We start from the raw sequence: 16,146 nt of genomic DNA, 5'->3' as shown, positions 1-16,146 counted from the left end.
CCAACGCTCATATGGTATTCATTGATCTTGAGAAAGTATATGATAGAGTTCCTCGAGAGATTCTGTAGTGGGCACTCAATAAGAAAGGAGTCCCTGGCGAATATGTAAAGATTGTGAGAGATATGTATGAGGGAGTAACGACTAGTGCTAGGACAGGTGTGGGAGAGACTGATAAATTTAATGTGAAAGTAGGATTGCACCAAGGCTCGGTGCTTAGTCCTTATTTATTCTCATTAGTTTTGGACCAGATAACGGCGAAACTACATGACATCTACACTCCGCTAGGAGTGTAGATGTCATGATGATAATGACTAAAAGTATTCTAGGACCATATAACTACAATCTTTATTTTACAAGTATCTATAAAACTTCGAGATAGAATAGTTATGCAATAAGTTAATGAATACTTAATATAATAACATACAATACAGTCTATTACGTTCTGCGAACATAATATATTCATCTTCTACATTCATTTCCATATTTTTCGCATATAAAGCTAAGTTCGTCAAAGCAATATCGGTCGTTCCAATAGAGCCCTTTGGGCCCAGCTAGTCTGGTTGCCTCTACACAATTTTCGGTCAAATTTTTTCCGTCTGAGCTATGTCCTGAAGGTTCACCGGGGTACCAATTACTGTAAACTATAGCGCTACCAGTTGATAACCAGATAAATCTGTAGGGATTGGCTAAGTTGGTTCCAGAAGTCCAAAAATGTTCATATTGTAAGCCTAAAAATAAAAAAGAACATGTAAATAGTGTATTTCATGATCATCTCGCTCCCTATGTAAACTAAGCATCAAAATTAACGCACCACTTTAAAAATGGGACATTTTTGATGTCTCGTATTTCCTAAACCTGTTGTCCGATTTGAGTGATTTTTTTAGTATATTATAGCGTTGTTGTTCAAGAATATTAAAGTGTCATTGCATAAAAAGGTAAGTGTCATTGCATACCGGGTGCAACAATGATTCCTCAAAGTTTGGAAAACCCTGTGGAATATTCTATCCTATATAAAATATTGAAATTAAAACTTAACTGTAGCCTTAGGCAACAGGTTTAGGAAATACGAGAAATCAAAATGTCCCATTTTTAAGGTGGTGCGTTAATTTTGATGCTTAGTATATATCGGAAACTTATATGTACATATTATGAAAAGTGGTTTATGAGTACCTATAACGAGATATAACGAACTTAAAGAAAATATTTTGACAGAAACCCCACTTCCTGTTATATGAATTGAACAGCAACTTTGTTATTTAAAATGGAACACCCTGTATATTATTCCATTTTCACATTCTGCGTAAGATTTTAGATCAAATTTGTATAAGGAACTATTGCTCAAAACTTTATATTTTTTGAGTTAATCATCATTTTCCAAAAATTTTGACAGATAAAAACAAACTTTTTAAAGGTAATAGCTCATTCATTTACAAACATAATGGCTTGAAAACTTTTGCACCTTCATCGAAATCGAATTTCTAAATATAGGGTGTTCACAAAATGATACACCATTTCTTTAAATTTCAAATTATATTAAGTAATTAATGTTAATTGAAACCCCCTATGTTTTATAATTTTAATGAAAAAAGAAGTGAATTATCTTTCAAATAATATTAGGGTTCTTGAATATTAAAGATAAGATCTTTATTGTTTTATTTTAGAAGGCCGTGTATGAAGATGTCATAATCAGTACCTAATATTTTCTTACCTATTTCATCTGCAAATTTTCCTAATCTATCGTTTTCAGCATCATTCATAATACTAACCAATTGCATTCCTTGCTGACGGCAAAATTGAAAAGCACCGTAAAAGTTAGCCTAAAAGAATATTAAGTCTTGAGAATTAATTTAACACACATAATTCAAACACACTCTTGGGCACACTTATAAATAAATGAGTCAATTGAAAAAAGAATTTGTGTGTACTTTGTACGCACGTAAGAAGTTATACTTCTATTATAATATAATCTAACTTCATATTATGATTTCAACGAAATCAATATACCTATCTACTTTAAATAGTTTTTTGTATTGTATTTAAATATTAAACTAATTTTAGAAAGAAAAAAAAAGAATACCAAAAATTAAAATAGAAAAAAGAATGATATGACTTTGTCAGGATTTGAACAGGGGACCTCTCGATCCCTAGGCGAATGCTCTACCGATCAGCTACCACGGCTTTTATATTCAGTGGATCATTTCTCGGACATAATTACAATCTCGGTGAGAGATACTTTAACCCTTAAATGCATGATTTTTTTTATTGATGTCAAATATCAAAAAAAGCTTTTAGCAGAAGCTTAGAAATGATGAAAAAATAATAAAAAAAATTAAGTTTAATTTTAAACACTTTGTTTTTGACAATAACAGGTTTGTTGCCAAAATGCTACATTGTGCATACAAGGTCAAGTTAGGATATAAAATCTGCATTGTTACTTTACATGAAAATTATAAAAACAATTATAATTTTTATTGAAACACAGTGCCACACCACATTTCTGACATTTTGTATGTGTAAACCCCTTACAACTGGGATATTTATACCGTTGTTTGTTTCTATAGTCGGCCAGTGTCCATATTGGTCCCTACTAATATCTTTGGGGGGAATGTACTGAGCTAGTCCTCTCTTTTTCTTGTCTTAGATGTCAGCTTCCAATGTACTTGGTCTCCCTCTTTTTGCTGTGGCTGTGCTCATTTTGCACAGACACTCTGCAAGTTCTCTGCGAAAAGCTGCTTGTGTTAAAAGCTTTGCCTTGGGTTCTTAGCAACCGTCGCTCTTTTATAGAGTATCCAGTATTGGCAACTGTTTTTTTCGCAGTCTTATCAAAGCGTTTTATTTGTATATAGGAGATATACCTGCAAAAGTGGAAAGCAAGACGTTATTTTTATTATCTTTGTAGATGAGATATCTACGCCGTCAACCGTTGCAGTATATTCATGACTGTCACCACGAGGAAATTCTTCATATTCGTATGTGTTGGTAATTTGCAATATGGTATCCGGTGCCTTTGAACTGTTCCCAATGATAATATTCCCCTTTTGGCATTATGTACAAGCAGCGGTACACCTGTTTAATAATTATCATGATAAAGACGGAAATTTTGATGCTCTGGAATAATGCGAGCCAAACGAACAACTACATTACCGGGTGCTACAAGATCGGTAGATGGCAAGCTTTCATTCTCCTGGATGATTTGCTCACTTTCTAGCATTTCCATATTTTTTGTTGTGTCTATCTCCTCTGCCATATCTTTAGCCCCATTGCACGTTTCTTCATCAGATTCGTCGCCATAGTTAGGTTCAAATTCAGGGTCTGCAATACTATCTGTGTCGGAGAAATCACTTTCATCTTCACTACTCAGGCCTGTGAAATTTGCCCAATATTCCTGCAGATCCTTTTCCGACAAATAATTCTGACGATGCATTCTGTAATAAAGAATCAGATGTAAATATTCTGTGTCGGAGATTCTTGAGTGCGCACTGTAGCAAAACAGCAACAAAGAATGTTTTTCATTTTTCTCATGAATGCGGTAAAAACAACAGCATAATAAAAGTAAAAAGTAGATAACTTACCTAGTAACTAGGATATTTTTTCAATAATAAATCACTAATATTCTAACTAGATACGACTCACAAACTTCATCAAATAATACACGACGTTACAGGTTAGCTGCCAAACAACTCAATGGGTCGAAGTGCATGTTTATGCCATCTGTGCAAAAAGTGCCAAACTATTTAATATTTACACTATGTAGACTACAGGCAACGCCATGCAGTTACTTCAAATTCGAATCAGAATAGACATATTATTGAATCGTTTACCTATGTTGCCGAACGGCAACACGATGCATTTAAGGGTTAAATGAAAATAAACATTTTCAATAATACTTATTAGGATGGAAGACAAATCCACAGACTTAAAAATTATAATAAATATATTTATTAAAAACACTAATAATATATTCTTTCCACGCACACCTTATTTGCGCTACATAACTTAAAAGATGTAGCGACTATTACCATACTGTCCGTGTGCACATGCGTCGGGGAATGTAAAAATTCACCCTCGTGCCTAAAGAAGTATAACTTCAAAAAAAAAGTACATTAAAAGTGTGAAAAGCATTTAATTCCTAGAAGAGTAGTTTTTCGCCATCTTCAGAGCTATGGGCAAATTTCGAAAAATACTACTACAAGAAAGCGATCCCATCATTAGAAAAAGAACAAAAACTTTAAAAATTTTTCGAAAAGATATTAAAAAGACAGCAGAAAAAACGTATTAAAATGTAATTGTATGTAATGTATTAAAAGGTTGACTTTCAAATCAAATAGTCCAGAAAGCCACTGCGCATCCGCTAGGAAAAATATTCGAATTCGGATTTTTTGCACAATCTTACTCAAAAAGGACTCCTTTTAACAAATTTGCATGTTGCCAGGACCAAAAGGTGGTCAAAATTTTTTAAACGTTTTTTTTTGTTTTTTTCCTAAAATTATTTTTTTTGCATGGAAAAAAGTTTTTTTAGGTTTTTTGGATCATTCCAAAGAGAAAAGGTCTTTAGTGACTTTTCTCTAAAAATGACAGTTTTTGACATATAAGCGATTAAAAATTGAAAAATTGCGAAATCGGCCATTTTTAACCCTCAAAAACTATGTGAAAAACTGAAAATTTGAATGTTGCCAAGGTAGGTAGATATTCTTTAAACATCGATTGATGAAATCCCGAAGAGTTTTTTGCAATACAATATTCAAAACTCCTGTGTTTTTTAATTGCTAATCAAGCGTGTGCGACACTATTTTCCACCGACAGTATGGTGCAAATGAAAGGAATAAATTCGTTATTTCGTAAACCGGCGGCTTTAAGGAAAAGTCCCGAAACAGGTCGATTTTTATTTTTAAGTTATGATATTGTGGCATATATGGTATACTAGTGACGTCATCCGTCTGGGCGTGATGACGTAATCGATGATTTTTTTAAATGAGAATAGGGGTCCTGTGGTAGCTCATTTGAAAGGTTCTTCAATTCTCTATTCAGTAATGTAAACATTTACATAATTATTTATACAGGGTGTCCTTCTACTTCTTTTTTTGTCAAATAATTTAATTTAATAAAAATTGTTTGGACACCCTGTATAAATAATTATGTAAATGTTTATATTACTGAATAGAGAATTGAAGAACCTTTCAAATGAGCTACCACACGACCCCTGTCCTCATTTCAAAAATTCATCGATTACGTCATCACGTCCAGATGGATGACGTCACTAGTATACCATATATGCCACAATATCATAACTTAAAAATAAAAATCGACCTGTTTCGGGACAGCTTAAAGCCGCCGGTTTACGAAAATACGAATTTATTCCTTTCATTTGCACCATACTGTCGGTGGAAAATAGTGTCGAGCACGCTTGATTAGCAATTAAAAAACGAAGGAGTTTTGAATATTGTATTGCAAAAAACTCTTCAGGATTTCATCAATCGATGTTTAAAGAATATCTACCTACCTTGGCAACATTCAAATTTTCAGTTTTTCACATAGTTTTTGAGGGTTAAAAATGGCCGATTTCGCAATTTTTCAATTTTTAATCGCTTATATGTCAAAAACTATCATTTTTAGAGAAAAGTCACTAAAGACCTTTTCTCTTTGGAATGATCCAAAAAACCTAAAAAAACTTTTTTCCATGCAAAAAAATAATTTTAGGAAAAAAACAAAAAAAAACGTTTAAAAAATTTTTGACCACCTTTTGGTCCTGGCAACATGCAAATTTGTTAAAAGGAGTCCTTTTTGAGTAAGATTGTGCAAAAAATCCGAATTAGAATATTTTTCCTAGCGGATGCGCAGTGGCTTTCTGGACTAAAAATAGTGCAGTCACTGAAGGTTTTCATGGTCACTGAAGACTGAAGACATGGTGTCACTTGCGCCTTTACCCTGGGGGTGGATGCCACCACTTCTAGGGGGTGAAAATTATTTTATTAAAAATAATACCATAAATCGATAGAGAAACAAATTCTAAGCAAAATTCGTTATATAAAGATATTAATATAAATCAATACTTTTTGAGTTATTAAAGATCAAAGATTTTATTTTTTCGTAAAAGAAATATATATATATATATATATAGTCGGTTTAGAACGTCTTGCGGCGTTGTCCGATTCCCAAATTCCATTCCTTCCTATTTTGCCACAGGTCGTAAAAGAAATGCATATTTTAAAGCTGTTTTTCACGTATAAGTCAAAAACTATAAACTTTTACAAAAAAGTTATTATTACCAAAAAAAAAGATAATAAAAAATTGAATACACTCCTCACTCTCACTTAAAGAACTAAACTAAGGTTAATTCAAAGTAAGTTATGGGTAATTAAATGTATATTTTTGTCGACGAGTACTCAAATCTAAGTCTTCTTCTTCTTCTTCTTCGTCTAGCCATTCACGTCCACATCTGAACATAAGCCTCTTCAAGTCTTCCTTTCCATTGTTTTTTGTTGTACGCTACTTGTAGCCAATTTTTTCGGCAGTTCGTTTCAGATCACCTGTCCATCTCATAGGAGGTCTACCTCTGGGTCTTTTGTGTTGGTATGGTCTCCAGGTTAGAATTGTTCTGTGCCATTTGTTTAGATAGCTCCTAGCTACATGTCCAGCGTATTCCCATTTCAATTTTAATGATTTTTGTACCACATTCGTGACTTTGGTTTTCTGTCTTATCCATGTGTTTGTTTTCCTGTCCTTAAGTGATATGCTAAGCATTGCTCTTTCCATCGCGTGTTGAGTGGCTCTGTGTATGTTCATATTCATATTCTCTAGTAAAGTCGTCCCAGGAACGCAACTCATCAATATTGGCAATATCATTTTAAAGTCGTCTACTTTAAAATGTATAATACGTGTCTGAATTGCCGATATAAATGAGTCAGATTAAATAAATTATTAGAGGAATTTTTTACTAAGTAACAACATTTTTGTTTATTTAGTATTATTTTGTATTTTGACAACGACACCCGACTTGGGCGTCGAAACGTTAATAAAATCATTTTTAGGTAAAATTGTGGCTTATTTCCCATTTGAATATACTTGATTATAAAAATGCCACAAAAAATAGCTTCAGAACAAAATTCATATTTTTTTTGTGATTGTCCAGGTTTGCGCCCCATATATTAATATCGGAATAATGCATGCATCAAAAAGTTTAGATCTAAGATGTAGTTGAATTTTCTGATTTCTGAGTACCTAATATAGTTCAGTTTACCGAATGCTGCCCATGCTAACTTTCTTCTTCTTTTTATTTCTTCCGTTTGAATTTCCCTATTTAGTATTATTTTTTGTCCTAGTACCTATATTCTTCAACTTTTTCTATAACTTTTATTATTATTTATTATTCGTTTATTATTGTCACGGTTTCTTCGGAGTGCATGACTTTTGTTTTGTTTAAATTCAGTTTCAGCCATATTTTAGAAGATTTTGTGTGTAGTTCTGAAAGCATGGTTTGCAGTTCTTGTAGGTCAGTAGCTATCAGGATTATGTTATCGGCAAATCGTAGATTACTGAGGTAGCGGCCATTGATGTTTATTCCCTTATATTTCCAATTTAGATTTTTAAAAACATCCTCCAAAACTAAAGTGAACAGGTTGGATGATAGAGTGACTTAAATCTAAGTAGGTACTCAAGCTGAAATAACGGGAAAACGATACAATTTATAAGATATACCTATTAAATACTTGTCAAACTACTTCGAAATACCTATCAAATGAACTCTAGAAGTTAATACATAGCATCAAACTTAAGCAAGTTATGATGAAAATAAGAGAACCTTTCCGATTTTTTAGGAAAAAGTGAAAAAGTAAAACATTCGTCATTTCCACAAAAATTAAAATGTATAGTAATCCTTACAAGATTTTTTTTTATATTAGGATAACTAATGATTTCAACAATTTTTACCGGTTTAGAATGCATATTTTTGAAAAAAGATATAATTAAAAAAAATCAGAATCTTTAAAATTATCCTAATTTTCATTTCCTCTTGATAATAACTCCAAACATACTCAATATACGGAAAAAAGATATATAACCAAATTTTACTTTTTTCTATATCAAACATTTTACCTGTCTTACTATTTCTTTAGGGTAAAAAATAACCGAGATAGAAACGTCTAAAGTTTAAATTTTGCTGCGAAAACCATATAACCGGGACCATTTAATCTTTTATTTTTAAAAAAGAAAGGGGTTGAAAAGATTAAGTTTATCGTGATTTAATAGTAATTGTCATTAGCTTTCAAATGTTTTTTAGGTGAACCTGATATGTTAAAAACTAATGAAGTTATTAAAAAAAAAAAACAATAACATTTTTTGGCAAAAGTTTTAATAGATAAATTTTGAAAAATTTTTGCAGCATAAATTTTAATGCTATCAACTTGTTCGGGGGCTCATTTGTTAGATATTTCTAAGTACTTTGACAAATATTTAGTAAGTTTATTTCATAAAATGCAACATTTTCCCGTTATTTAAGCTTGAATACTCGCCGAAAAAAATATACATTCAATTACCTATAACTCACTTCTGTTTAATATTATAAGATTTTTCTAGCAAGAAGTTTATTTCATTATTTATTATCTTCAATTTTCTAGAATAACTTTTTTGAAAAAACTTATAGTTTTTAAGTTATTTATGAAAAATCGGTTAAAAACATGCATTTTTCTCACGTAAAATTATGATCATTAATAACCCTGAAAGTTTTGATTTATTTTAATAACTTTATATATCAAATTTTGCTTATGATTTGTCGCTCTATCGAATGAGGCGGTTATTTTTTATAAAACAATTTTTACTCCGGAGAAGGGGTTGCATCCACCACCTAGGATAAAGGCGCAAGTTGGCACCATGTTACCTTTGTTCCTTGAGATATCCTCTAACCACTAACCAATTTTCATGCAAATCGATGGAGGTTCAACGAAATGGGAGGTAGTAGCTCATGTCCACCTTCAGTGACTGCATTAAAAATGATTTTTCTATATTTGAAAAATAAATAAAACGTAATTATGTAAGTTTTTAACTATATTTTCATCAGCACTGCCTCTTTGTTTTTGAATAAATAGTAACTATTTATTAACATTGTTTTTATAAATAATTAAAAACACATCAAACAAGAATTTGTCGATGTTTTGTTAATTTCTTAGATCGTTTAGATTCTTTTACGGTAATTTACTAAAACTACTTCGAAAAGAGGATGTATTAAGTAATTTAAAACTCATTTTAAATAACTACAATAATCTGCAGGTCATTCATATATTTTTAATAAATTTACAATATATTATTTGGATGTACCTAAAGCCAGAGAAGTTAAAAAGAGATCATTATTCCAGTTCAATCAGAGAGTACAGCAAGCCCCTCTACCGGTTTCGAAACTTATTAGTCTCTCATCAGGAGGCACATATGCTGCTCTCTGACCCAACTAGGACAAACCCCGGCGTGCAGTCACGGATTGCAACGAACGAAATGGCATGGATGCCCTAGCGGCAACTGCTATCAAAAAACTAAGTTTTCAATCTAATAGCACATAAAACAACATCCACAAATGCTATTCCACATCCTACCAGACTGAAAACAATGGGGACTTTCTCTGGTAACACCTCCGAGGCTTCTACAATTTGCAAGCCATAACGGATGCTGAGACTAAGGAAGATGAGGGAATTTTACAATTTATAATTCACGTCCCATCTGCTGAGCGCGGTAAAGTTCCAACGAGAATGGTTACCTTCGTACTCCAATGGGAGTAAATGTAAATCAAAAATAAATAACCATTTTCAATTTCGTTGCAACACGAAACTACAGCCGCATCATTATTCCAGTTCAATCAGAGAGTGCAGCAAGCACCTCTACCGGTTTCGAAACTTATTAGTCTCCCATCAGGAGGCACATATGCTGCTCTCTCTGACCCAACTAGGACAAACCCCGGCTTGCAGTCACGGATTGCAACGAACGGCATGGATGCCCTAGCGGCAACTGCTATCAAAAAACTAAGTTTTCAATCTACTAGCACATAAAACAACATCCAAAAATGCTATTCCACATCCTACCAGACTGAAAACAATGGGAACTTTCTCTGGTAACACCTCCGAGGCTTCTACAATTTGCAAGCCATAACGGATGCTGATGAGATATGTGCCTCCTGATGAGAGACTAATAAGTTTCGAAACTGGTAGAGGTGCTTGCTGCACTCTCTGATTGAACTGGAATAACGATGCAGCTGTAGTTTCGTGTTGCAATGAAATTTAAAATGGTTGTTCATTTTTGATTTACATTTACTCCGATTGGAGTACGAAGGTAACCATTCTCGTTGGAACTTTACCGCGATGAGCAGATGGGGCGTGAATTATAAATTGTAAAATTCCCTCATCTTCCTTAATCTCAGCATCCGTTATGGCTTGCAAATTGTAGAAGCCTCGGAGGTGTTACCAGAGAAAGTTCCCATTGTTTTCAATCTGGTAGGATATGGAATAGCATTTTTGGATGTTGTTTTATGTGCTATTAGATTGAAAACTTAGTTTTTTGATAGCAGTTGCCGCTAGGGCATCCATGCCATTTCGTTCGTTGCAATCCGTGACTGCACGTCGGGGTCTGTCCTAGTTGGGTCAGAGAGAGCAGCATAAGTGCCTCCTGATGAGAGACTAATAAGTTTCGAAACCGGTAGAGGTGCTTGCTTCACTCTCTGATTGAACTGGAATCTGGAATAATGATGCGGCTGTAGTTTCGTGTTGCAACGAAATTGAAAATGGTTATTCATTTTTGATTTACATTTACTCCGATTGGAGTACGAAGGGAACCATTCTCGTTGGAACTTTACCGCGCTGAGCAGATGGGACGTGAATTATAAATTGTAAAATTCTCTCATCTTCCTCAGTCTCAGCATCCGTTATGGCTTGCAAATTGTGGAAGCCTCGGAGGTGTTACCAGAGAAATTTCCCATTGTTTTCAGTCTGGTAGGATGTGGAATAGCATTTTTGGATGTTGTTTTATGTGCTATTAGATTGAAAACTTAGTTTTCTGATAGCAGTTGCCGCTAGGGCATCCATGCCATTTCGTTCGTTGCAATCCGTGACTGCACGCCAGGGTTTGTCCTAGTTGGGTCAGAGAGAGCAATATATGTGCCTCCTGATGAGAGACTAATAAGTTTCGAAACCGGTAGAGTTGCTTGCTGCACTCTCTGATTGAACTGGAATAATGATGCGGTTGTAGTTTCGTGTTGCAACCAAATTGAAAATGGTTATTCATTTTTTTTTAATTATGATCAAAATCCATCAACAGCCTCCGAAGATATTAATCGCAGCATGTGTTTGAAGAATCAATTTCATTTTTTGAGTGCCCGGATTTTAATATTTCCCCTCCACCGACCACGAATCGATTTCGTCATTTTTAAAGCTTTATGTTGAAGATCAAAGTTTACTCAAACTTGTACACATAAACTATATACCTTTAACTTTAAAATGGTGGTAGTTAGGTTGCTTGATTGTTATAAACAAAGTAGCTGTGAATTAAATAAAAAAAGTGGATACTTTGACCATAATTAACCTAGGCAAAAGTTTTTTTTTTGAAAATTCGTGTAAAAATGCCAGCTTTTCAAATCTCAAAGCAGTTTTAGTCTACAGTCAACATTAACAAAATTATTCAAATTGTTTATAAGCCAAAAGTGAGTCTCCTTTAGTAAAATGTTTTCGGTATGATTAAAATGACTTTTTAATGATTTTTTTAAACACGTTGAAAACATAACTATTTTCCTTTCATGCGTTTTCCACAGAATTGCTATATCGTTATAATTTTTTGAACAATGACATTGCAAAAAAAAGCTCTTTGGGATAAACAAATTGAATAAAATTTAAACTAACTAGCGAATCGTCTTAAAATTTTTTGTGTATTATATTTTACTCAACTTTTCATGCAATTTGAAAGTCTTAAGGTTATTTTCGCAAATTAGTAAATTTTTTATTTTCGAAATTTTAGTTTTTTTGAAATTTCCGAAGCAACAAATGATTAGACCAAAATTCAAAAACTGCCATTTTAAACCTTTGCTCATCTACTAAAAGAAGCATACTATAAATAAGATATTTAATTACTCTATTTTTACCTGTGTCGATTTAAATGAAAAAACTGACATTTTTGACACTTATTTGTTAATAACTAAAATTCTCGTCCGAACTATGACCAACATTTTTGTATTTATAATGTATTAGGTATATAGTACTCAAAAAACCCATTTGCAACCTGGCTGCTCAACCCATGCTGATCGTGTTTTTCTATGTATGAAATTTAATAAAAAAAATGTTTCATCCGGTAAGCAGATAGGTGCATTTCGTCCTCCTATTCTGAACTTAGACTATGGCAACAGTAAACTTTTTCTGCCAAAACTGACTTATTGTGCTCAAAATTTACACGTAGGACGCTCAAAAAAATAAGGGACAACGAACAGAATGTATCTAGTCACAGACAAAGAGGATACACAAAACGAAGAAAACAACTGAAACTTCCTGACAGGCAAGATATAGTAAGACCGCGGGAAGAAAGGTAAGACGTAAAGAGATTTTATAAATACTGAATTCTTAGACTCATTTAAATAATGAAAGTAAAGAAACTAATAAATTTAGTGCCTTCTTTGAAATTAAATTAAATAATCTCTTAATTATTATTCGTTATTATAAAAAATACTTAAAATTTTATTAAAATACTTAAAAGCACTTAAAATTTACATTACTTGGTACTTACCCTAAAAACATTTCCAAAATAATACGTTTTGCCAGCATAATTTAAATAATTTGTTGGCTTCTGTTTCTTAACATGCGATGTGAAAAGAACATCTTCTGGAACGCCAAATGCAAAAAGAAAAACTGTCAAAAAATTCACAAACCAAAACAGGATCTTATACATTTTTTATGCCTCTCGGTCGCTCACCGTTGAGTGTTTAGTTAGTTTCTTCTTGTCAGGCAACATTTTACAATAATAAAAACATAGAGTTGGGCAAAGAGCTTCTGAAACTGTTTTCTTCTTAGACCATGTTGTGAGACTGATTCCGTACGAAAAAAATTCTGATTCGGTTTCTTTGCGGATTTCGACTCTAAAATACACTCACTGGCACAAAATTCCGCCACTAAAATTTTTGATTAAGTTTGACAATTTATAAGTTTATTATTTGTACTCCGATTTTCAAGATCCTTGCATCAGTTTGTAGGTACATGTATTGATATCGTTTGTTATTATTTCGGCAACAAAAAATTGTTGCTTAGACAGCATTATATTTTCTCCTAACTTTAAAAAATTCTGGTGAAAATGGAATTTGTTTAACACCCCTGTCGTATTACTATCACTAATATTTTGTTTTTTTAATTATCCGAATATCTCTTTTCTTGTAAAAGCTGTAAATAAAAACACTGCTTTAAAGGTTTATTTAGTTAAAAATATTAAACGCACTAAAATTAACAACAAAAACAAAATTAACAACAAAACAATTCAATAGCGGGTATGACCTCTCGCAGCAACGACTGCTCGCAATCTAGGCATGGATCCTGCGTACCACGTACCAAAAGAAAGTTGATTAATAGCAAGCTGAAAATTTGTTAATAGCTTAACGGTGTCTAGTCGGAAAAATTTTGATATATGGTAACACTGGAACAGGGAAAGTTTTAAATGTGGAAGAGGTTAAAAATTTGGAACGTCAGACTACGAAAACGTTCCATGTATTTTGTCGGACAGAACTTCCAATTGATTTGTTATCATTTCATTAAACTCTCATGTAAAAATCAGACGGGTATTTACCACCAACTGGGAATTTTAATAAGTCCAACACGAAGAACATGTCAAATGACAAGAATTATATTGGTGATAAATAGCAGTCTGATTTTTGCATGCTAGTTTAACAGGTTGGCGGACAGAACGTGTACAGACATCTAATTTCCATTGATGTAATGTGACACGTCTATAGACGTCATTTTTAAAATAAAGAGTTGTGACAAAAGCTGTCACGTTACATCTACAGATGCATATTAAATGTGACACGATGTCCATGGTCGTCGTCCACATGTTTACAAAAAATGTTAAAAAACTCAACTCAAAAAATTCAACAATATCCCTAATTTACTTTGCAAAATACAAAATAGTGTTACAACACTTGCTTATACATTTGACGCACTGTCCGTCAGCGTGTTAATGAAACGGTAACAAATCAATTGGAAAATCTGTCCGACAAAATACATGGAGCGTGTTCGTAATCTGACGTTCCAAATTTTTAAACTGTTCCACAATTAAAACTTCCTCTGTTCCAGTGTTCCCGTATATCAAAGTTTGTCCGACTAGACACCGTTAAGCTACTAAAAAATTTTCAGCTTGCTATTAATTAACTTTCTTTTGGTACGCGGGATCCAGGCCTGGCATCGAATAAATAAGATTGATGTTTTTCCTTGCCTGGGCAATAGCCCCATATTCCTCGACCAGGGTCATGAACGTGCCAAATTTTCTAGAGGACTAGGATGATGGCGAATAGCTATTTTCAATTCATCACATAAATGCTCAATTGGATTGAGATCTGGGCTGCATGCGGGTCATTCTAATCCTATCAATCCAATCTCTATTTAGTTCAGAGAAATAAGAAAAAAAATATCCTGTTGGTGACACAACCCCCTCCAGGCCGAAACCAAATTTTTCGAGTAATATGGTCATCTACAATAATAACCTATATGTTTCCTGCAGCCGATTTTGATGACAAACATAGTTATAAACAAATGAAGATCAAAAAACGGTAAATTTTCGCTTTTTTCGTCTATTACCAAAAAGTTAAGCATTTTAAACAAATTTGAGAGTAAGAAACTCATAAATCGTATAAAAACTTCAATATGGCCTTCGCTGAATATGTCTATCCTTATTGGTTGCTTAGAAAATTGAAAAATAAATCATACATTTTGATTTTTTATAAATATTTTTAACTTATGTAAAAATTAATTTAGAACCTTCTTATTACACAAAATGCTGAGACTTGCTGAGAGCTTAAATCATACTCTAAATTTTAAAGCAATTGGTCAAATAATCTAAAAGTTATTTAATTTGTTTATCCCAAATTAATTTTTTTACTAAACACTATAAGTCAGAAAATGATGAAGTTACAGTAATACTTTGGATAGTTTATGAAAGAAGAAGATTTTTCATCAAAATTAGATTTTGAAAGAATGAGAGAAGAAGATGATGAAAGAAGAAGATTTTATCAAAAAATAATTCTAAATATTGCAAAATTATTTTGCAAGTACATGTGAATTAAAAAAGGGGGGCTAACTTCGTGCCATATTGTTTTTCTTTATAAATGTGTATAAAAATTCAGTCTTTCTAAATATGAAAAAATAATTTTTCTACGGGTAACAGTTAAAAAGTGGTTCTAATTGTTTATAAGTAAGAAAAAAATCGATATTTTTTGGCAAAATAATTTTACACTCTTTAAAATTACTTTTTGTCATTTTTTTTTAATTAAATTAATAGTATAAATGAATTTGTGATAAACAAATTAAATAACTTTTAAACTATTTGACCAATTACTTTGAAATTTAAAATATAATTTAAACACAAGAAGTCTCAGCATTCCGTGTGATAAGAAGGTTCTAACTTAATTTTTACATAAGTTATGAACATTTATAAAATTTCAAAATTTACAACTTATTTTGCAATTTTCTAAGCAACAATAATTGTTGCTTAGAAAATTGTTGCTTAGATAATTGTAATGAATTGTCTAATTGTTGCTCAGAATCTCCTATCGGAGATTCTGAGCTCATTAGAAATTCTACAGAGAGCTCATTAGTGGTGCAGCCAAACCACTCTCTTAACTTCCGCAACCATGACATTCTTCTACGGTCTGGATTCCGTTTTGCTTCTATTTTTCCTTACAGTATATTTTAAAGTAATGCGTATTTATGTCCTCTCAGCAGGTGACCCAAATATTCGAGTTTTCTTCGTTTTATCGTTAACAAAATTTCTGGGTTTTTTTCCTATCCTTCGTACTACTTCACAGTTTGTGACTCTTTCAACCCAACTTATCTTCGGCATTCGACGGTAGCACCACATCTCGAAACTTCAATATTTTTTATGTTGTTCTGTTTGAGAGTCCAAGCCTCTACACCGTATAACAGCGTATTA

At 32.7% G+C, this 16,146-nt stretch overlaps 1 protein-coding gene across 1 annotated transcript; it reads right to left on the bottom strand.

The window, feature by feature from the left end:
• Positions 1 to 326: 326 nt before the first annotated feature.
• LOC126889843 (C-type lectin 37Da-like) lies at positions 327 to 13,021 on the bottom strand. The gene is made up of 3 exons (XM_050658528.1): positions 12,742 to 13,021; positions 1,709 to 1,817; positions 327 to 728 (listed from the first exon to the last, which is right to left on the bottom strand). The coding sequence occupies exons 1-3, from the start codon at positions 12,901 to 12,903 to the stop codon at positions 460 to 462; spliced, it is 540 nt and encodes a 179-aa protein (XP_050514485.1). The 5' UTR covers positions 12,904 to 13,021; the 3' UTR covers positions 327 to 459.
• Positions 13,022 to 16,146: the final 3,125 nt, after the last annotated feature.

The sequence above is a fragment of the Diabrotica virgifera genome, chromosome 8 (assembly GCF_917563875.1).
Source record: "Diabrotica virgifera virgifera chromosome 8, PGI_DIABVI_V3a".
Lineage (NCBI taxonomy): Eukaryota > Metazoa > Arthropoda > Insecta > Coleoptera > Chrysomelidae > Diabrotica > Diabrotica virgifera.
The sequence above is the reverse complement of the archived record's forward strand: the minus strand, read 5'-3'. Positions and strand labels throughout refer to the sequence as shown.

Excerpts from the sequence above, each read along its gene's own strand:
- LOC126889843 (XM_050658528.1), bottom strand. The coding sequence starts at position 12,903 with ATGTATAAGATCCTGTTTTGGTTTGTGAATTTTTTGACAGTTTTTCTT. Across the intron at positions 1,818-12,741 it reads ATTTTGGAAATGTTTTTAGG|GCTAACTTTTACGGTGCTTT; the intron begins GTAAGTACCAAG and ends ATATTCTTTTAG. Across the intron at positions 729-1,708 it reads AAAATTTGCAGATGAAATAG|GCTTACAATATGAACATTTT; the intron begins GTAAGAAAATAT and ends TTTTATTTTTAG.